General features: G+C 45.5%; 1 protein-coding gene across 4 annotated transcripts in view; it reads left to right on the plus strand.

Annotated features, from left to right (window-relative positions):
• The window catches only part of GRID2 (glutamate ionotropic receptor delta type subunit 2), a 1,419,908-nt gene that overhangs the window by 1,255,889 nt on the left and 142,044 nt on the right, over nt 1–21,975 (plus strand). For all 4 annotated transcript variants that reach the window (XM_090037080.1, XM_090037079.1, XM_090037077.1 and 1 more), the window contains one exon: nt 11,176–11,342. In XM_090037080.1, the coding sequence (XP_089893206.1) occupies nt 11,176–11,342 (167 nt within the window). The remainder of the gene's footprint in view (nt 1–11,175; nt 11,343–21,975) is intronic.

Raw genomic sequence — 21,975 nt, forward strand, 5'->3', positions numbered from 1 at the left:
GCTTTGCTCTCTAACTTTCCGCATGTATTTGTTAACTCATTCCTCTCCTCTGATGTTGTCTTTTGTATAACAGCCATCAGCAAAGATTCAACAGATATCTGACACTGAGAATTTTTTAGCTACTTAACCTGTTTCTCTGTATCAACTTTCAGCTCCTCCACAGACTGCTGCACTGTTACAGGCATCAGTTCCAGAGGAACGGACACAACATGCTTAATTCTTACAACTTGCCGAGAACTAATCCAATCAAGAATCATCTCTCTCTGGCACCCTAGTGCAGATAGCCTAGAGGGAAATCAGGGACTGGGTTGAGTTCCTTGACCCTCGACCCCTAGAAATTAAATTTGCCCATCAGCTATGATTCCCAACTTGACACCGTCTATCCGTCTCTGGCCCCTGGCTGGCTTGCCAATTGTTGCTCCAGGATTCCTTTTACCAGAGACCCTCAAGGATTGATGTGGCTCTTCATCTGATTTGGTATCAAGTGAACTTTATTAGTACCCTCTAGGTTTATTACAAGCTTATTATCCTTGTAATACAGCTGGCAAGTGGTTCCTTCGGGAATTATAGCAGTGACGTTTGGTGGTACTCACCTCAGATTCTCTGCTGTATGTGTGGGATATTAGTTTCTGGTTTCCTCATTGTTCAAACAAGAATGCCAAGGTTGATCCTTTCTCCCCAGGGTGGCAACACACAACACACACTTTGTCTACTGCTTTTGAAACTTTCTCATCGCAAAATGTCTAATCCTCAAGATCCTTACCTCTTTTTTTTTTTTAGATAAGGTACTCCAATCCTATTCTGTTTTTGGTTCTCTCTTTCTAGGGAAACTACTGTACCTGGTTAGCCCACTGTACTAATCATAGTAAGGCTGTGCAAAATTTCAACAGATGTTTCATTTTGAAGCTGTTTCAATGCATTTCAAGCTTGAAACAATGAAATCAAAACAAAACAAATGGCTTCAAAACAGCTTCAAAATGAAATGAGGGCACTCAAAACTGTTAGACCTTGACTCCATGCGATGCTCAATGACTAGAGAGACAATGGATCGATGCCATCACACATCACCTGCACACATTGCTTATCAACAGCTTTATTCAAAATGGAGACAGCTTCAGATAAAGCTCCAACAAACCGGGGAACTGCACTGAACATTATTTTTTTCATATTTGTACACCTTGGTTGATACTCATTAACATTTACCCCACCTTTGTCCCTCCTTTGTTCCACCCTTAGTCCTTCCCATCTTAAGCTCTGCCTCTGTTTACTGTTTACTTCATTAGCATATAATTACCTATGCATTTAACTTATTTACATGTATTTTGCTATGAGCGCATACTTAAGACCTTGACCCCTGCTTCTTTCAGTCACTTGGGCAGACTTCGACCAAAGCCTGGAAGCTTCTAATGGCTTCTTTACCAATCACCATTCACCTTTTTGCAGATGTTTGTCTCAGATTCTGTTATCAGTTACGTGTTGTCATTCACATTCCAGTGTGTTTGTTAGTCCTAGTTTGTACCATCTCCACATTTCTGAGACTTTGCCTCATTCACAGCACACAGACTTAATGCAGACTCGCTTGAAAATGGTTGACACAGTTAGGATGGCTACTTAGTATAAGCATTCATAAGCAAAATCTGCTTTATCTCCTAATGATAGCCGGTGGTTTGCATCCTGTTTCTTTTACACAATGAAATATATATCTTACAACACTACTATATTATTAGGAAAATGCTTGCCTAAGCCTCTTGCAATGTTACTGTTAACATACCATTCTGCCTTGTGGTTAGCAGCTTGCTAGGCCACAGGTTATAGCCTTTTATTCAGCTGCAGATCCAATGCTCCCCAAGATCCAAATACTGTCACCCTAACAAAAATGTTTTGAGTTTCAAAGAAGCCCGGTGGTGGGAGGTGAGGGAGAGCCAGGGCTGCACTCTGAGTAACTCCATCAGCCCCATGGAGCTCAGCCCAGCGTCAGGAGAGCCAATGGCAGATCTGTGCTGAGCACAGCCCTGGCTCCAATTGTAGGCTTGGCCAGTGGCTCTCCACCACCTCCTGCCACCAGGCTCAGCTGTGTGGGGCTGCATAGCCTCCCACCACTGGGCTGTGCTCACCAGGGCTGTGCTCCAAGGAGTTTCACCACTGGCTCTTTCACTGCCAGGCTGAGCTCCATGGGGCTGGCAGAGCCACTTGGAACATAGTCAGTCCTGGCTCTCCCCCACCTCCTGTTACCAAGCTACACTCCAAGCAGCAATGCCAGCCCCACAGCCCTCCTGGTAGTGTGGGCCCCCAGATCTATGCATAGAATGATAGGCTGCCACTGCTGCCTGGGACCAGTGGCAGCAGCAGTCTTCCCAGTACTGGGCGTGGGCTGTGCCCAACACCAGTCCCAGGTGGCAGCAGCAGCCTCCTGTCATCCTGCATGCAAATCTGGGGGCCTGCACCCCTAGGAGATGTCCAACACAGCCCCACAGCCCTCCCAGGTGGGAGGCCCCCAGATCTGCACACAGGATGACAGCAAGCTGCTGCTTCCAGCAAGTGTTATGAGTTTTGCTCTCAGCAGCTTGAGGTGCAGAATCGCAAAAATCCCTGCACCTATCTCCTTGAAACTTGACAGGCTTCATTCCCTCAGAAGGGGCTACCATTCTTGCAATTTCATCCAAATCAGGCAAGAAATGATAAAGTTATAGGCATTTTCATGATTCACCATTATAGCCTATGAGTGAAATGTTGAAACAGTTCTGACAAAACGAAATAGAACAGTGTTTTGAAACAAAACTAAACAACAAGACAAAGCACTGTCCCTTCAAAATGGTGAAATGGAAGTCAAAATGAAACGGTGCTGTTTTGCACTGCCCTAAATCATAGGACTCATTTTCCCAGTGACTCTGTACAATTTAATTGCTTAGTTCTGGGAAGGCCTAAAGTTATGCTAAGAGCCTGAACATAACTCAGTTTGCCTGCTGCAGTCGGTACCTTAATAGGCAGATTCGGGTTTCCTTTGGTTAGGGTGGAGGGCTTAGAATAGAAATATATGGGGAAAAGTAGAGTGTGTGCACTTTTTTGAGATATGGGAATATGGCGTTCAGAGCTTTTCATTGTACCACATTGATTTTTAGACCTAGTCCTGGAAAAAAATCTAATATGCACATTTTATATATATTAAAAATTACATAAAATATGCAGTGCAGTCTCCCTCCCATGCAGGAGTCAGCCCACAAAAGGTTGGAAATGCCACAGGTAAATATAAATCTACTTCATACTGTATATACTCAAGGTTCCTTGTAATGAGCAAGTATACATAGACTTATGTAAATAATTTTTAATAACAGGTATATGCTGACTTCCCCTGTTTGGTACAATGCTAAGTAGATTCCCTTTTTGTATTAACTCACTTGGAATAAGTCACAAAACTGAAGGGTGAAGCCAAACATTGTGGTCTAACAATCCATCTCCTTGCTTCACTTAAATTCAAGGGTAATATGTAAGTAGCATTGACCCTTATGAACACAATATATATCCAGTTGTATTTGTAATTTGTTATACAAGTCTTCATCAAATACAAAAATATTTTAGCCAGCTACAGTTACATTAAAGCTAACTGCGAAGAAGAATGTAGTTTGAAAGCTTGCTCTTTTATAGCCTGAGTGACTAGAAAGCTGGGTTTGCTGCTGAATGTACACTTCCTTCATACAAATGCTTCTGTAACACTCCTGGGTGCTGTGATAGAGTGTGAACTGCATTTAGATTTGCTCTCCTGAAATGTTATTATCTCAACACAAAATGAAAATATAGTACTGTGGAAATCTTGAATTGTGGGGTGCAAAAATGACATAAGCACTAAGTCATACCACAAGGATCTGTTCCTTTTACCAGGATATTTTGGCTTAGCCCTCATAATTCAGTGTACCTTCTTGGGTTTTTGTCATGATGTGGAACTGGGGGTTTATCATGTGACCCAGAGTAGAGAGCTGGGTTTCTGCCAGTGATAAGGTTACAGGCCTCTTTATCAACTTGTTCTGGCTCTTTATTCATTCTCTTCTCACCTTCCCATGTTAGTAATATGTATGCATAATATATAAGTAGAGTTTTAAATAGACCATGGGTGGGCAAATATGGCCCATGAGCTGGATTCAGCCCACCAGGCCATTCTATCTGGCCCACAGGGCCCCTAAAAATTTTAGAAAATATTTACCTGCTCCTGGCTGCCTGTCAAAGATGATGGGAGCCAGGGGCAGCAGGACTCATGAGGAGCCTTGGCAGCAACACAGCAGCCCACCCCAACCCAGCCCCACACCCACCATTTCCCATGCTTTCCTGCCTCTGCACTGCTCCAGTACCACATGGCTCCCAGCCACATCACCAAACCAGGGAGCATTGGGCTGCGCCAGTACCCAGAGTGTGTAGGGAGGAAGGATGTCTGTGGGGGGGGGGGGTGTATGGAGGGACAGGTGTGTGTGTGTGTGTGTAGGGAGGGATGGGGGGTATATAGGGAGGGGTGGTGTGTGTATGTGTGTGTTTGTAGGGTAAGTCTCACATGTACACCCCATCATATACATGCACCCACACCTCCCCTTCCACTGCCATACATGCAAATCCCCACACCCACACCTCTCAGCCACCCTCCCACCTATACTCCACGTATCCACATACACAACCACATGCTCTCTCACCCCACACTCTCTCCCATACCCCACATTCTCACACACTCACAACCACCCATAAGCACATACCCACCCCGCTCCAAAATATAGAAGAGTAAGACTTAATTTTAAGCTATTATATACAATCACCTCTGTATACACTACACAAACTCATATAAACCAGGCCAAAATATTTTTTTGAAATCAAGTTAATGAATGTTTTAGATGTTCACTTTTTAGAATATAATTTGGTATTTTTCTAGTTCTGAGATGGCAAAACCCCTTGCTGAAAGGAGTACTTCTGGGGGCAAGGGGAGAGCCTTCTGGTGTCAAAGGTCAGGGTTTCCAGTCACAAGATGGCGACTAGGAAGCAGGTGCCTGTCAAGGGGCAAGGCTACCTATGCAGCCCTCAACAGCTTGCCAAAACTGAGTAAGCGAACTTCTGCTTGAAATAATTTCCCACCCCTGAGATAGACTGTACTCTGTCAAAATTCTGTTCTCAGACTGGGAAGATAGCCATCAGTTTCTGTTTTGTCCAGATATGCTTAGAAGAATAGTATCAGAATGAAGATTTACTTATGTGTATTTTAAAAGATATTTTCTTTACACTAGGAAGTGCACACTAATAACTAAGACAACAAAATTCCTTCAGTACTGCTGGGCATTCCTTCAATACTTTGCTAGGCAATACACTTCTCATTACCATACAAAAATGACAAATTAGAGACAGTTCAGGGGTGAGCAAAAGATAATAATTGGGGGGATTGAAATGATAGGCTCAGGAGGGAAGATTAAAGAGCTACACTAACTACACCTAGTTTGGCTAAATGACAACTAAGGTGCTGGGAGCATGATTACAGTTCATAAATATTTGAAAGATGTCAGCTCCCTAAGAGGGAGAAAGATTATTTAGAGTGGCACAAAAGGGTAATAACCAGGAGTGATGAGAGGAAGGGGAAGATTGAAGGAAGAAGAAATAAAGAATTTATGCTGAACATCAAAATAAAATTGAGGCTAAAGAACAGTCTCCTGTGAAAAGCAGAGTGAACACCACTCCTTTGGACATTTATAATTGGATTGGGCAAAAATACCAAAGAGAATTGCACTGGGCTATAGAAAATACACCTATACTGGTAGTTTAATTGATGGGATGACCTCATATGGCTTAATCCCTCATTTAGCCATTTGGTACTCAAAATCAGATGAATACTGTCTATTCACTGTGACTTCACCTCCACCTCCTCCCTCCTGCCACCTTCAGATAGAGTTATGTCCCAAGTCAGGTACAGAAGGAGAAATCCATGTATGTTCCTAGAAATCAAGAACTACATGCCTCTTTTTGAGGATGTTATGTGTATATTTGGGGGTACAAGGTTGGCAATCCAATAATTTTTTTTAACTAAATATCTGCATACTTGTAACTGACAACCACTTTCTTTTACTGACAAATGTTTTTATTGTCAGTAAAAAAAATTACTCTTTGTTTTGAAAATCTACTTGACTACAGCAATGATCTTACTTTGTGATTCCCCTCCGAAATACCCTATTCACCCAAGACCCTGATACCCCTGACTACACACTGCACCATGTTGCCCCCTACACATGCCACTCCTTGGCCTGACCCCTATTCCCCCACTCCCCACCTCCAGCACCCCCCCCATCTCTGTCATTGTCCTTCCTGGCCTGGGATGATGCAGCCCTGCATACCATCGTGTAGTAAGCACAGAGCAGCCACAGGCAGATGCTGGCCAGGGCATTCATGCAGCACTTGGCTAGGACAGGAGGGTAGAAGGAGCTACAGACATTCCTGTGGTCCAGAAATCCTTGACAGACAATTTTCTACAGGTATCGGAACAATGCTCCTGCTTAGATGCCAGGTGATTCTGCTGTGTTCTCTCTCTCCAGCATGGACACTTGAATCTAGCTTCATTTTAACAAGGATCTAGAAACAAATTCAGTGTTTCTTAGCTTTTTATGGATGGTTCAAGTTTTCTTATGGACATCCCAGACACACATTTTGAGCCTGTTTTTTTGATGGGAGGTTTGTGGCGGGGTGGGTATTGCTGAGGGGTGGGGATGGGGGGGGGATTGTGGACTGTCCATACATTTCTGGACATTTGGCATCCTGGGGAGGTGGTGAGTTCATGACATCCTGTCACACCTGCAAGAAAGAGAAACAACATGGACACTTCTCTGCTCTACTATTTATGATGTTGGGGAAAGAAAATTCCTCCACATCCACAAATGCAATTCAAAATGTGTTACTAACATGGGAAGGTGAAAAGAATGGCCTTAAACAAAAAAGCATTTTATACACTACTTCTCTCAAACATGAAGCAAGTGTGGCATGCTTTGGTCACCTTTATATGCAAACCTGTAAACTATCAGCTATATTGTCAAACTCTAATCTAGCTGATGTACTGACAGGCTGCAATTTAATATGCTGACTTGGTTTTAAGTCAATGTAACCCTTTTTTGGGTTACATTGCCTCAGATGGCTTCTTTGCATTCTGTTTCCTTTTCACTTATCTGTTACGTATGTTATCCCCAATTACTACATTTAATGAGTTTGGGTCAGTTTTACAACATAGTTAGCTAGTGAGGCTTGTGTGCAGAGCATGCTGAAAAGAATGTATAGGAAAAGAAAATTGAAAATAACGCATGGATGAGAGTTTAAAACAATGGAGGGTACAAACAATGATCTATTGAAAACGCATTTTAAAATGTATTCCATTTACTCACATGCCACAAATAAGACTATTTTTGGAAGGCAGAATGTAGAAAAAAAGATTTTATCCAATGGCATGGCCAACTGCACGCAGTAGTTCATTCACTCACAGCCAGTTCGGTGGCTGCTCCAGGCACAAGCTATAGTTTTAATGCTCTCACCACTGCTAAAGAATTTGGCTACTCAACGAAAAGCTACGATTTGTTCCCTAGTAGCAATGAGAGCATTAACACTGGACTCCATCCCTACTGCTTCCTGGGCCAGAGACAGATGTTTACTTTTTTGGCAAGTATCACAGCACAGCATCTCCATGCTTCTATGTCAGTGAAGAAAAATCAGTTCCCTTCTTTCAGACTTAAGCCCTTCAAATTTGGGGTGCATTTTTGAGTAAAGGGTACAGGTGTGTGATATACAAATAAATACGTTATTTATGTTCAGTACTCAGCATCATATTATCAGTGGAATTCAGGTGGTCAAAAAAAGTTTAAAGATCCACCCAAGTTTAAGGCACTTCAATTTCAGTAGCTAGTGGCATAGAAAGAAGTGATGTGGCCTTCATTGTACCTGGCTGCCGTTAACTCCCTGCCCCTTTTATAGCTGTGTCTCCCTGGTACCAGCTTGAGTACCAGGTATGGATTTACATCTGGATCAAGTAGGAGCAGCCTAGAGCATCACTCAAACCCATGTCCCTGAAGCTTTAACAAGATTCCTCAACTTCCCTGCTGCTGCACCCAGGGGGTTGGTAATACTGCTTATCATACAGGGTGCACATCATTGTCCATGACAAGGCCATGTTTTAAGTTTCAACGGTTTGAGCTGAAATATTTTGTGCCAGGGCCTACTACAGGCTGATTGTTTTTGTAAGTTGTTAGCTGAAGCAGTAAAGCTATGAGTGGGATAGGGGGAATTTTTTTTTTTTTTTTGACGCTCTAGAACCCCCATGTTTTAGAGAAAGCAGTCAGATTTTGGAAGGGATATGACCTTTTTGCCAGGAATGTGACTTTTTCTGGGATTTAATCCTCCCAAATTACTGAATTAGAACACCCTTACAATTCAATTTGGATACTTTCAGTAAACATTTTCTAGATCTCTGTAGGCTACAGTTCCTCAAGAGTCTCTGCACTGAGCCTAGAGCTTATCAAAATCTTTACTGAAATCACAGCCAAGTCAAGATCGAGGCACTCAAAATGAGAGCAGGGAATCTGTCTACTTGTCCTTTCAGTATTCCTGCTGCTCAAAGTGGGCAACATAAGAAAAAATTATGCCTAATTTTAATGCAGAAGTAATGAGAGATGGTGCTGAGGAATAATTCATGCTATGTGTCCACCTGAAGAATGAGACAGACTGGATGTCACTCTCTAAATAAGGTGAATTTTATTAAATGCTATCCAATTGCCCATCATGAATGACAGAGTGTTTCAGGGAGTGTTTAGATGCTCCCCACTCACCCTTTGGGGCTGGCCATGTAAACAGTCATAGTATCATAATACTTAGGGTTGGAAGGGACCTAAACAGATCATCAGGTCTGACCCCCTGCCCCAGGCAGGAACAGGTGCCAGGATCATATCACCCCAGCCAAATATCTGTCCAGCCTCCTCTTGAAGACCCCCAAGGTAGGAGAAAGCACCACCTCCCTTGGGTGCGCATTCCAGAGTCCCCCCATTGCTGCCACCTTCTCCCCCAGCTTCCAGCATGGCAGATCCCTCCCCCCCCCCACCTGCCTCTGCCTCCACCTCCTCTGACAGAGCAGTGGGGCTTCCCTCCACTTGAAGTGGTGATGATGACAGCTCCCTCCCCCAAGTCTGCCTACCTCTGCCTCCACCTCCTCCCATGGAACACCAGAGCTTTCCTCCTCCCGAGGAAGCATCAGTTGTACCTCCTCTTCCCTCCCATCCACCCACTCACCTCCTCCTCCACATCTGCCTCCTCCCGCGGAGCAGCAGGGAGGAGGTGGTGGGAGGAGGCAGATGTGGAGAAGGAGGTGGGTGGGAGGAAGTGGCAGCTGCTCTTCCCCCCCCAACTTTCCTGCCTCCGCCTCCTCCCATGAAGCAGCAGGGCTTCCCTCCACCTGAGGTGGTGGCAGTGGTCATGGCAGCTCCCTCCCCACTGCCTGCCACCCAGCAGCCTCTGCCCCTGCCCACAGAGCAGCGGGGCTTCCCCTTCCCCTCTTCTACCTGCCTCCAGCTCCACCTCTTCCCATGGAGCAGCTGGGCTCCTGCCTCCCTGCCTGAGGAAACACAGCCCCGGCAGCCAGTCACCGCTGGCTTTTCAACAGCACATGTGCTATTGCCTGAAAGCATTGTGGTCAGACAGACACAGACAGACTAAGCCCTTTATTATATTAGAATGCTCAGTGCTATTTGCGTACTGCATCAGAGGGCAACCTGAACTCCTAAGTGCAACTGGTGTGTGCTGGCAAGTTAACTGAGCCTTGTTACTGGGTAGCAAATAAAACTCATTCAATCACAAATGTTCCCAATTCCACTGGTTGTCCTCCAGTTGCAAAATCAGTTCAGGAGCACTATGGAACTGAATGAAGCAATGCCTGAAACACCAGCACAAAGTGCTTCTGAGAACAGAACTAGGGAAGATAAGACAATCTCCAAAGTTGCAGATATTTAATGGGCTGGCCAAGAAAGCCAAATTATTATTGATGCAATCCTAATCAAGTAGGTTGCACAAACTGCTCTAGCAAACATTCACCTGAAGCTTAGTGACTTCTAAAGCAGGGCAGGCAAGGCATATCTTTTTTCATTAGTATAACTTCAGGAAGAAATCTTTCCATTAGTGTGGTCTAAATGGAGTTCTCATTGGAAAGGCATTGTGATACTCAAGTTGTGATCAGTCTTGACAATGAAATATTGAGCCCTGCTGCTGCTGTTTGATATGTGGAGTTGAAAAAGAGTATATTGATAGAGTAGGATTTTTTTTTAGTGGCCCGTTCCATAGGGTCATTGCAGAAAACTGGATACTTACTGACTGTCATCACCACAGGGTCTAGGTGCCTCAAAAATATCAAGGAGTTTAGCCTTATGACACTCTTGTGAGGCAGGACATATTTTGCAGGTATGGGACTTGTATGGTGAGAGAAACAGCTGGAATTTAAAAAACTCTCAGCACCTAGCAGCTTCAACTGAGTATGCTCTGAAAACGGAACCCACTGAGTGCCTTAAAAAGAGCAGTTTTGTTAAAAAGCTGGGCCCCTAGTGACTTCCTGATGAAGTCCGTGACCAGGCTGTGAACTGATTACTGATCTCTTTGCATCTTAGTCAGGCACCTTGATCATAAAATCATCCTTTGTCTGAAGGGTTGGTTAAATTATGAAGGGATTAAAATGTGTATTACATTTATTAGCTCTCTCTGACCTCCTTTCTCTCAGGCCCTCTTCTAACAAGTTGTTATATGCTTTTGAAAAATGACTTCATTTTATACTTTCTTAAATGAGAAGTGAACCCCAAAGATGCCTTGTTGATAGCCTTAGAGATAGCAGTTCACTTGTTAGTCACTGAACAGAAACTGTCCAAGGTTTTCTGACTGCTCACCTCATATGCCTTTTCCCTGAGGAAGGCTGCATTCAGTTCAGATTCTACTCATAGTATGTCTGTGCAGTTTAAAAACAAAAGAACTGAACTAGTGCTAACCATGGAGATGGGTTTTTTTGCAATGTTATATTTAACTGCTGAGATCTGGACTGAAGCCTCACCAATTTTTAATCAGATTTCAGATTTTAAGGAGCTTAATTTCAACCGGCTGCCTCTAGAAATTGACAGATTACATTCTAATCTCTTCTTCTCCTTGCTGCAGGTGAAATATGGGAACTATGCTTTTGTGTGGGATGCAGCGGTACTGGAATATGTGGCAATCAATGACCCAGATTGTTCCTTTTACACGGTTGGTAACACCATTGCAGACAGGGGGTATGGAATTGCTCTTCAGCATGGCAGCCCTTACAGAGATGTATTCTCACAAAGGTAAGGTTTGGGAGAGAAGGGAAGAGGGGTTAAGGGAAGATGCCTCTCAGATCACTTTCCTGGTGGGGGGATATTTCACCATTGCTTTTGGCTTCATGATTTCTTTCTTTCTGTGCAGTCCTGACCTTAGGAATGTGTGTAAAACTGAAAAGCAATGCCTTCAAGTGGGATGGGATAGAGTGGGAGGGGGAAGTATGCTGGTATCACCAGGCCTTATGTAATAGAATGCGTCTCTGAAGTAAATTGCTATAATTTCACACTCTGGCATTTGTATGTTAGCTCCAGTTATTTATCCTATTTCCATTAATATACTTTGTTGGATGTAGTGTTGACTGGTCTCACCTTTCCTGAAAAACAGCAGTGAATTGCACTGAACTTTACTGACAGAATCAGGTAAATGTTTGGGTTCTTTGCTGTGTTGAGAAGATGGTGCCATACTCTATATTTTTCAGAAGACTACTCTTCCTCATACAAACCAGTTATAAAGTGCTGAAGATAATCTCAAGACCATTTGAGATACTGAATTTCTTTGAATACTCAAGAGTTCAGATGCTCATTCCCATCATAGTCACCATTTTAGGGCTATACAAGGGAGTAGTCTAGTAAGATTTAGGCTAGGGACAGAAAATATACATAAACTGGTATAAGTGATCAGAAACTGGTCTAAATCTGTAACAGAACAGAAATTCAGTGCATATAGACCAGTTTCAAAATGGTGAGACCAGGTTTAAGATAGACCTGGATGGATGTAGTATCAGATGTAATCAGTTTAGGTTAGACTGATCTATGGAACTTCTGTCCCAGATCCTCTCCTGATTCAAGCTAAGTCACAGCCCCCTGGCATCCCAAGCTGCTTTGTGGCTCCCCGCTAGCCACCCCTTGCAGGGTGGGTGGGCTAGCCTCTGCCAGTGCTCCTCTGCAGCAGCCAACCTGGACTGTCACAGAGCTAAAACAGCAAAGACTCTGCTCCCCAGACCCATGTCCTGCCTGTGCCTATCAGCCTGGTGAGGCAGCTTGTGGGGGGCTAAGCTAAGGGATGTACAGCCCTTCCTCCTGTGAGTTTCTGCCACTGACCCACAGGGGAAGGGACAAATGAAGCCTCCCACCCCAGTCTCTTCCCCCTCAAACTGAGGTCTGCCTAGCTGGGGGCGGGGGGAGGTTCCCCATCCCTGCCTGGGAAGACCAGCTCCACAAAAGGAAGGACTGGACCCTGCTGCACAGTAGAAGGCCTCTGGGCTGCCTGCCATGTGTTGCTGGCTGCTGCTGGTTCTGGGCCCTAGTGAGACATACCAGGCAGCCCATGGGGCTTGTGCCAGTCAGCCGGGATGGGAGCACTTCCTAGAAGGAAGGATCAGGCCTGTGGCACAAGACCCCAAATTGTTTGTGACATCCCACCAGCTACCACTAGTGCTGGGCTCTGTCAGATCATCAAGCCCAGGAGACCTTTGCCAGGCAACAGGGCATGGACCTTCCATCAGTGTAGCGCTTCCACGCCCACAACCTGGTGCAAGCCCTCTGGCCAACCCAGTACATCGCACCATATCCCAGCACCAGCAGCAGCTGGCAAGACATGCCAGGAGACTTCTGCCAGGGGGCAGAGCCCAATTGTTCCTTCTGTAGAGCTGGCCTGGCTGGGAGGGCATGGGGGAAAACCTCCCTGCAGCATGCAGCTCCTCCCCCTGCTGGGAAGACCTCAGCTGGGCTGAGAGCTGAGACTGGGGTGAGGGACTTCATTCCCACTTCCCCCTGTGGATCAAAGGCAGACTCACAGGGGGCAGGACTGTACAGACAGGCCAGCTGTGCAGGGATGGGGAAACCCCCCATGTGACACATGACACCCCCCCAGCTGGGTAGACCCCAGCTTTGGGGGCCAGGACTCTGCCCCCTCCCCTTGCAAGGGGAGAGGGACGTCAGAGGGTTGGAGGCATGTGCCAGGCAACAGATGAAGGATGGCCTTGCTCAGCTGTGCTCAGGTGCCCTCAGTAGCATCCAGCATATAGGGAAGTATGCAAGCCTCCCTCCACACCTCCCACCCCCACCTTTTGGCCTCAGCCAGTGCAGGCATCTGCCTGTATTCCGCAACTGAAGAGTGAATATAAGTTCTGTTCCACAGATCCAATCTAGGCAGCTTAAAGAAACCTGCAAAGATTGGATCAATTCCTTCTCATGGTTTTTGACTGTCTGTACTTAGGCTTAGTCTAAACATGGAAACTAGTCACATTTCTGGTACCTTTTGTTTTCAGTGGGTGCATCTACATATGCTATTAGGGTGCATACACAAACTCCAGTGCTTGTTGCTCTGGAGTTTATTGCTCCCGGGTGCCACATCTACATGTGTGCCCAGGAGTGCAGCAGGTTGAGCTTGGTCAGTCCAGGGCTGCTCCCCCCACATCAGCGTGCTGCTGAGGGGCTGGCTGGGGAATGAGGGTGCTTCAGTGGGGGCTAGCCAACAGGCAGCCCCTATACTGTAACACCTTCATGCCCCAGGCAGCTGAGCAGCATCTGTTCTTATAAATACTATCCTGCTGTAGTGTTAATTAATCTACTCCAGCCTAATAGTGCTGCATGTGTAGGTGTGTGACAGCTAATAAGTCAACTTCTCAGTAAACGTCTCATGTAGATGTGCCCAGGGAGATCAGAAATACCAAGAGGATCATCTTCATAAGCCTATCCCATCATTTAGACTAGACATAAGAAAAATGTTATTTACAGTGCAAGTGTCCAGGATCTGGAACAGACTCCCCCCAGAGGTGGTGCAAGCACCTACTCTGGACTCTTTCAAAAAACATCTGGATATTTTTTTTGCTGGGATCACTTGATCCCAGCTGACTTCCTGCCTATAACTCAGGGGTGGGGGGGTGGGAGGGGAGGGGCTGGACTCAATCTCATCTCAATCTCCAGCCCCTAATGTCTATGAATCTATGAATTGTTAGTTTCAGTCCACTAACAATTCAAAATTGTAGATGTGAAAAAGCAGAGAGAGAAAAAAAAAAAAACTTATCCAGGCCTATGAAAGCTACTGCTTTTCCATTTGAAATTTTGGGTAAAGATTTGGGTAAATCTCATGCTTATTTATTCCAAGCCTGTTCCCTCAAACGTGTTGCTAAATGTTTATGCTTAAGGCACGTAATAATTTTACACTTGCTTTGTTGGAATTTCTTTTGTGTGGTTGTCATATTGAATATGATTCATTGTCACATGAATATGGTTCATTCAGCCTTGTGCCCCTTTTGTATTTGCTTTCTGTGAACATTCAACTGATTAGTTTTACTGGCACAAATATTTGTAGAAAACAAATTTCAAAACTGTACTCTTCAGTATTCACAGGGAATTAATTTTAAATTCTCCCATCCAAGTATTTGTGCCAGACATGCTTGGGCACACATTCTCATAGAAAACAGAAACAATGAGAAATTAATGCCATATGAATTAATCTAACCGGTCACATCTAAGCTGCACAGCTTGATTTCTGAATGTTTGTGTTCAGTCAGTATGTAGAGTAAAACATTCAAGAAGGTAGTCTTCAGCTAACTTCATATAGTATGTCAATTTGAGGAAATCTCTTATCTGCTCATAGGTATTCCACAAATGGAAAGAGCCTAAATACATTGACTCTCTTATTTCTTGTGAATTATCTGATTTTTGTACTGTGAGATACCAGGAACAAACACTTAATGAAGAATCACTGAATCATGCATTTCATTTATATAAAATGAACATTTCAGAGAATTAAAGACTCTGCATGAACATGACTGCCTAGTCTCAAATGAAAATATTTAGGACTGCAACCGTGTTTGCTTGGTTTCTGGCATGCTAGAGAAACGTAAGAATGCCTTCTAGAATCTTTTTAATGAAAGGCTCCCAGCTCTCTGAACTCTGGTACAGTTACAGGAGATGGTTGGAAAGTGATCAAGAGGATAAGGATATCTCATCTGGAGTGTTATCTATATTAATTAAAGAAATGGAGACAACGAAAAAGCTGGAGACCAGTGATGAAATTGTTGCTATTGGACTTTGGCTGGGCAGAATTTCACCCCAGGGGTTTGCATTTAAGGTTATACTATCTTTATAGCAAAACTAATATATGTGTGAAAAAAAAATCAGTATCAATTACAGTATTTCAGTCATAATAACTGTAATGTGTAACTGATGCAATTATACTATCTTCAGTCCTCAGAGGACTGCAAATGATCACTGCTAGAATTAGGAAGAAATTATCTCCTGTGATACAGTACTGAACTAGGGAAGATGAGTTATGTCTTTTTCTAAAGCATTGCCATTGGGTGCTAAAGTACAATTGTATTCTGTTACAAAATCACAGCATTTTAGTATATTACATTTTGAAGGTGCATGAAAGCAGAAAAAGGTATACAAATCTGCACTTATGTAGCATCTTTTATCCAAAAATCTTTGAAGGACTGCATAAATATTAATAAATGTTCTTCCTGTTCAGTGGAAGAGTGACCTTTGGCATAGGAGAACTGTGACTTCCCCAAGGTCATAATTTATCAATGGCAGAATCAGGAATATAGAACCTGGGATTCTTGATTTCCAGTCTGCCACTTCAGTGCTCAGACAGTAGATGAAGAAAGATGGACGGATAGATACAATGTGAGATCTGTAGACACAGGAGTGTCTAAACAGATATTGTGCAAATTTAGCACTAATGAATAAATTTAATATTATCTAGACTGATGGCTGAACAGAAGGAATGCAAACCATGTACCCAGAAATGTCAGAATGTGCCTAGACTGGAAAACTGAGGGGGGTAGGTATAGATATTTTCTTAAAGCATGAGTGAGTCTTCTTAAGACAGTTATTTCTTTGTGATGAGAGCCTATTATTATCCACTTCCCATTACTTCCACAAATTAAAATGTAAACTTTTAATTCTGGCAGAAACTATTTAAGAGGCAGATTTATAACGCATAGGTTTTGCTAATCTCTCTTTGTGCTCTTTTTCACAACTACTATCATGTGGATTTTACAAATCACCCTTGCTTTTCTTTCTAATGAGAAGGCTGAATAATCAACAGTTGCTGCAGTCTGCATTCTAAATAGAGAAGGAAATAAATTTCACTGGGTTAGATTAGCAAATGTTCACATGAATATTTCAAATTCCTTAATGTGCTAAGGAATCCATTTGAAATGTATGGTCATTTCCTGCTTTTTTCTGGGGATAAACATATTTATGTAAAAATGCATGGCTTTACTTTTATGAAACATCCAGATTTCATTCAGACCTATCAGCTGCATAATGTTAAATCCATCCAATGCAGCTGCAGAAGGTCTGCAAGATTGCCAAAAAAAACAAAAAAAAAACTAGTCTCAGCCCAGGTAACATGAATAGTATGAGGCACTCTTCATTATCTCCCCAGCTGAGGGGATCCCCAGCAGCCAGAGAGAGAAATAGAAGATCTCTACATATTTGAAAGCCCACAAGGCCACAGTTATCCTTTTCTCTCAAGGGGGTTTGCAGATAGTGATTCACTCCTAGAGACTGGAGTCTGCTAATATAATGAAAACTTTTTGGACACTTAGGATTTGCTGTTGTTAAACTCTGGGGACATCACAGAGAATAGTACGTATGGGGAATGAGAAAAATTTGGGGAAATAATGGCATATGCTTATTCTGTGAATTATTCCAGTATCTCTTAGTGTGAGGGAGTGGGGCCTAGGAGCGGCCATGAACTCCCTAGCGCCCCTCTACCTTCACTTAAGGTGGTCCAAGCACCCTCGGAATCTCGCCCGCCATGACTTTGATCTTGAATAGTTAAATGGGAGGCTGCCTTTGTTTCCCTGGTGAACGGTATGCGTGTTCTTGCCCCTACTCCAAATGGGGCGCCTCCGTGCGCCCCTCCCTTAAGGGGTATGCGTGCCTCCAAACCTCCCCTTTAGCACACTCCAAGCTTCGCAGCTGTTCCGTGGGACGTTGTACGGTCCCTCGCCCCTCTGGGGCCCTCTCTGTCTCTCAGGTACCCTGGGCTCCGCGCCTGCCGGGCACCCCCTTGGGCTGGGCTCCTATCTTCCAGCCCGCTCCCTGCGCCCTGGGCCTGTCTCACCGGCATCCGACTATCACTGGCGCCCCCTGGGTCCGGCTCGCTACCACCGCCCTAATACCGTCGCCCTTGGGCCGGGCTCGCTACTGCCACCCTAATACCGGCGCCCTTGTCGGCGTTCCTCGCCCTCTCCCTTTCTCTACCCCGCTCTGGGGCCTTGCCCTCTCTGGGGCCAACACCGCAAGCTGATGTTGGCGACCAGCATGGACAGCTAGAGACCCTCTGTGTAAAAATTCGTGGGGAATTCAGCACAGGGGACACAACGGTGGGAGTCTACTACAGACCTCCCACTCAAAGTCCCGAGCTTGACCAGGAGTTCGCCCGGGAACTGACTGAGGCTGCTTGCTCCAGGACCTTGGTTGTCATGGGTGACTTCAATTACCCAGACATCTCGTGGGAAGATCACTCAGCTAAATCTGAGCGGGCGGAAAGCTTTCTCTCGTGCGTGGATGACCTCTACCTGACTCAAGAAGTCTATGGGCCAATGAGAGGCAAAGCGCTGCTTGACCTGGTACTGGCCACGGGGGGCGACCTAATCGGTGACCTAGTGATTGATGGGAAGTTGGGTGACAGCGACCACGAGCTGATCACCTTCACCATCTGCCGTAAAGCTGGCAAGTCAGTCAGCAACACAGAAGTCCTTGACTTCAGAAAAGCCGACTTTGACAAGCTCAAGAGGCTAGTCGGTCAGGCCCTCAGGGACCATGACCCCAGGGAGATGGGAGTTCAAGAAGAGTGGCTGCTTCTCAAGGAAGCGATCCTCAGTGCACAAGCTAAATCTATTCCAACACGGAGGAAAGGCAGCAAGAAGGCACAGCAGCCCCCCTGGCTCTCCAGAGACCTAGCGGACATCCTGTGGCTAAAAAGGAAAGCCAACAAAGGATGGAGGACGGGATTCACCTCCAAGGAGGATTACTCCGCGCTAGACCGGTCCTGCAGGGAGCAAACCAGGAAAGCCAAGGCTGCAACTGAACTCCAACTAGCTTCAAGCATCAAGGGCAACAAAAAGTCCTTTTTCAGATATGTGGGGAGCCAGAGGAAAAGCAAGGGCAATGTTGGACCCCTGCTAAACCAGATGGGGCAACTGACAACTGACGCCCAGGAAAAAGCCAACCTATTAAATAGGTACTTTGTGTCAGTCTTTCATCACTCACACGGGATGCCCATGCCTGCTATGGGACAGGGAAATCTGGGTGAGGGGGATCCCCTACCCTCCATCAATGCTGACCTCGTGAAGGAACACCTTGAGAAGCTGGATACCTTCAAGTCAGCTGGCCCTGACAATCTGCACTCCAGGGTCCTCAAGGAACTGGCGAGCGTCATAGCCCAGCCCCTGGCACGGATCTTTGAAAACTCCTGGCGCTCTGGTGTAGTGCCCGAAGACTGGAAGAAGGCCAATGTGGTGCCAATCTTCAAGAAAGGGAGGAGAGTGGATCCGGCTAACTACAGGCCCATTAGCCTGACTTCTATCCTGGGGAAGATCTTAGAAAAGTTTATTAAGGAGGCCATCCTTGAGGGACTGGCCCAGGCTAACATTCTAAGGGACAGCCAGCATGGGTTTGTTGCGGGTAGGTCTTGTTTGACCAATCTCATTTCCTTCTATGACCAGGTGACCTATCACCTGGAAAGGCAGAAGAGATTGATGTCATATATCTTCACTTCAAAAAAGCTTTTGATCTGGTATCCCATGATCACCCCTTGGCCAAACTGCCCAGTTGTGGCCTTGGCTCCACCACAATCTGCTGGCTGGGAAATTGGCTCCGTGGTTGGACCCAGAGGGTTGTGATTGATGGCAGTCACTCATCATGGTGCCCTGTGACCAGTGGGGTCCCTCAAGGCTCTGTCCTGGGACCCATCCTGTTCAACATCTTCATTAATGATGTGGACATTGGAGTCAGGAGTGGACTGGCCAAGTTCGCCGATGACACCACACTTTGGGGCAAAGCATCCACGCCAGAAGATAGGTGGGTGATCCAGGCTGACCTGGACAAGCTCAGCAAATGGGCAGACGAGAACCTCATGGTGTTTAACACGGAAAAATGCAAGGTTCTCCACCTTGGGAGGAAAAACCTGCAGCATCCTTATAGGCTCGGCAGTGCTACGTTGGTTAGCACTACAGAAGAAAAAGACTTGGGGGTCATCATTGACCACAAGATGAACATGAGCCTGCAATGCGATGCTGCGGCTAGTAAAGTGACCAAAATGCTGGCGTGCATCCATAGATGCTTCTCGAGCAAATCCCAGGACATCATTCTCCCCTTGTACTCGTCCTTAGTGAGGCCACAGCTGGAGTACTGCGTCCAGTTTTGGGCTCCACAATTCAAAAAGGATGTGGAGAAGCTTGAGAGAGTGCAGAGGAGAGCCACGCGCATGATCAGAGGTCAGGAAAACAGATCTTATGATGACAGGCTGAGAGCCATGGGACTCTTTAGCCTGGAAAAGCGTAGGCTCAGGGGTGATCTGATGGCCACCTATAAATTTATCAAGGGTGACCACCAGGATCTGGGGGAACGTTTGTTCACCAGAGCGCCCCAAGGGATGACGAGGTCGAACGGCCACAAACTCCTGCAAGACCGTTTCAGGCTGGACATAAGGAAGAATTTCTTTACTGTCCGAGCCCCCAAAGTCTGGAACAGTCTGCCAGCGGAGGTGGTTCAAGCACCTACATTGAACACCTTCAAGAGTAAATTGGATGCTTATCTTGCTGGGATCCTATGACCCCAGCTGACTTCCTGCCCTTTGGGCAGGGGGCTGGACTCGATGATCTCCCGAGGTCCCTTCCAGCCCTAATGTCTATGAAATCTATGAAACCACGCGCCTTGCGCTCTTTCTCTGCCCCGCTCTGGGGCCTTGCCCTCTCTGGGGCCGCTACCACGCTCCGCACGCTAGGGGCACAGGTGACCGCCGCCGCCTGTCCCCTTGACCCTTCTCTGGGTCCGGCAGCTCCACTGGGCAAAACACTGCCCTTATGGGCTGGGGTCTGCAACTCCGCACACCGCGCCTCCCCAGCGCAATACGGTGCCTCTCCGGCACAGACAATAGTGCCCCGCTGGCACTGTGCCCCTATTGTGCACCTGGAACCCCCAAGCTGTTGAGGAGGCCTCAGCAGGTCTCCCCACTCCTCTCCAGCCTCACCCGGTCCTCCGGTTTAACTGTAACAAACTCAAGCCCGATGGCTGCAACCCAAACAATAGAGCCTCCTGCTCATAACAAACTCCAAGCCCATCTGGGGCTTGTAACCCGACCTCACTTTAGAGTATCGTGGTTCCCCGCATCATCGCAGCCAGCCAGCACAACAAGGCAGCAACCGCTGACTCCGGCCACTCAGCTCAGCCACAGAGCTCTCACTCCTACGGCCGCCAGAGAAGAACTGCTCGTCAGTCTCCGGCCTGGGCTGTTTATAAAGGCCCGGCCCTGCCCCCTTTTGGCCACCTGACCCACCTGGTTGCCCTGGCAACCGGCACCTGAGCTGCCCGGCTGATTGGCAGCTCAGTTCCTTTTGCTTCCAAGGCACAGGACACCTTGGTGCTCCTGTGACACTTAGTAAGAAGGAACTTAGGTACCTATAGCACCAATTCTCCTTCTTCCAGGGCAAGTTTTTGCATCAGTTCAGCTAATCGATAGCAGATTTAACACATTTATTATTAAGAATTGCCAATGCTTTATTAAAACACACCTCACTACTACTTTTTTTTTTCAAAACAAAATAAAATCTCCTGAAATAATTGTCTTTGATAGTTGACCTGGTGATGTGTTACTTAATCACCAAACCAAAAGTGTCTGGGGCAACCCGCCCCCCGCAAAAACACAGTGAAACTGCAAAGGTCTGTTTCCATGCAAAAAAGGGAGATACAAACATCCTTTCCTTAGCTTTACTCTAGCTAACTCAGATACCAGGAGTAGCGAAGCTTCAACAGTACTTAGCTAAGTCAATTTAAGTAAAGTCACATCAGAGCATAAACACATACACACATGTGACATGGTGGCAGCCATCTTGTGAGCTAAGTCAACTTAACCAATGTGATTCAAGATAATACACCTTGGAGGTGTATTATTTTGTGCCGCATTCAAGTCAACTCTGATCCACATACTTGTGTACGTTCTAACAGTTAAGTTGATTTTAAAAAGTTAAGGCAGCTTAACTGTCAGAAAAATAGTAAATGTATACACATGGGTCCTAATTAAACTGTACCAGCCATGGACAAAGCCCATGACTTGATGCTATTAGCTTGCTCTACACATAAATATATTTAAACCTGTTTGGTTAAATCAGTGCAAAATCCTGGGTTTAAGCCTAATTTGTTTGTGTCAGTTTAGCTTATGCCTGTAATTTTTATAGGCACAAACAAAGTTGATAGAGTGTTTTTAAATAGTTATGTGTATTCATACGAGTATTTGTACCCATTTAATTAAATCCATTTGCAGTCAGAATTTTAATTAAACAAGTGCTAGTTGTGTCTGTACACAAGAGCCAGTACAGAACTCGGTAATTAAATATACTGGAACCTTAGAACAATACTCATATAAAGGATCATTCTTTCAAAACTCCTGACAGAATTAAGTGTTTGGGTGTTA

Source organism: Crocodylus siamensis, chromosome 2, assembly GCF_052110815.1.
Source record: "Crocodylus siamensis isolate JL-2025a chromosome 2, ASM5211081v1, whole genome shotgun sequence".
Taxonomy (NCBI): Eukaryota; Metazoa; Chordata; order Crocodylia; family Crocodylidae; genus Crocodylus; species Crocodylus siamensis.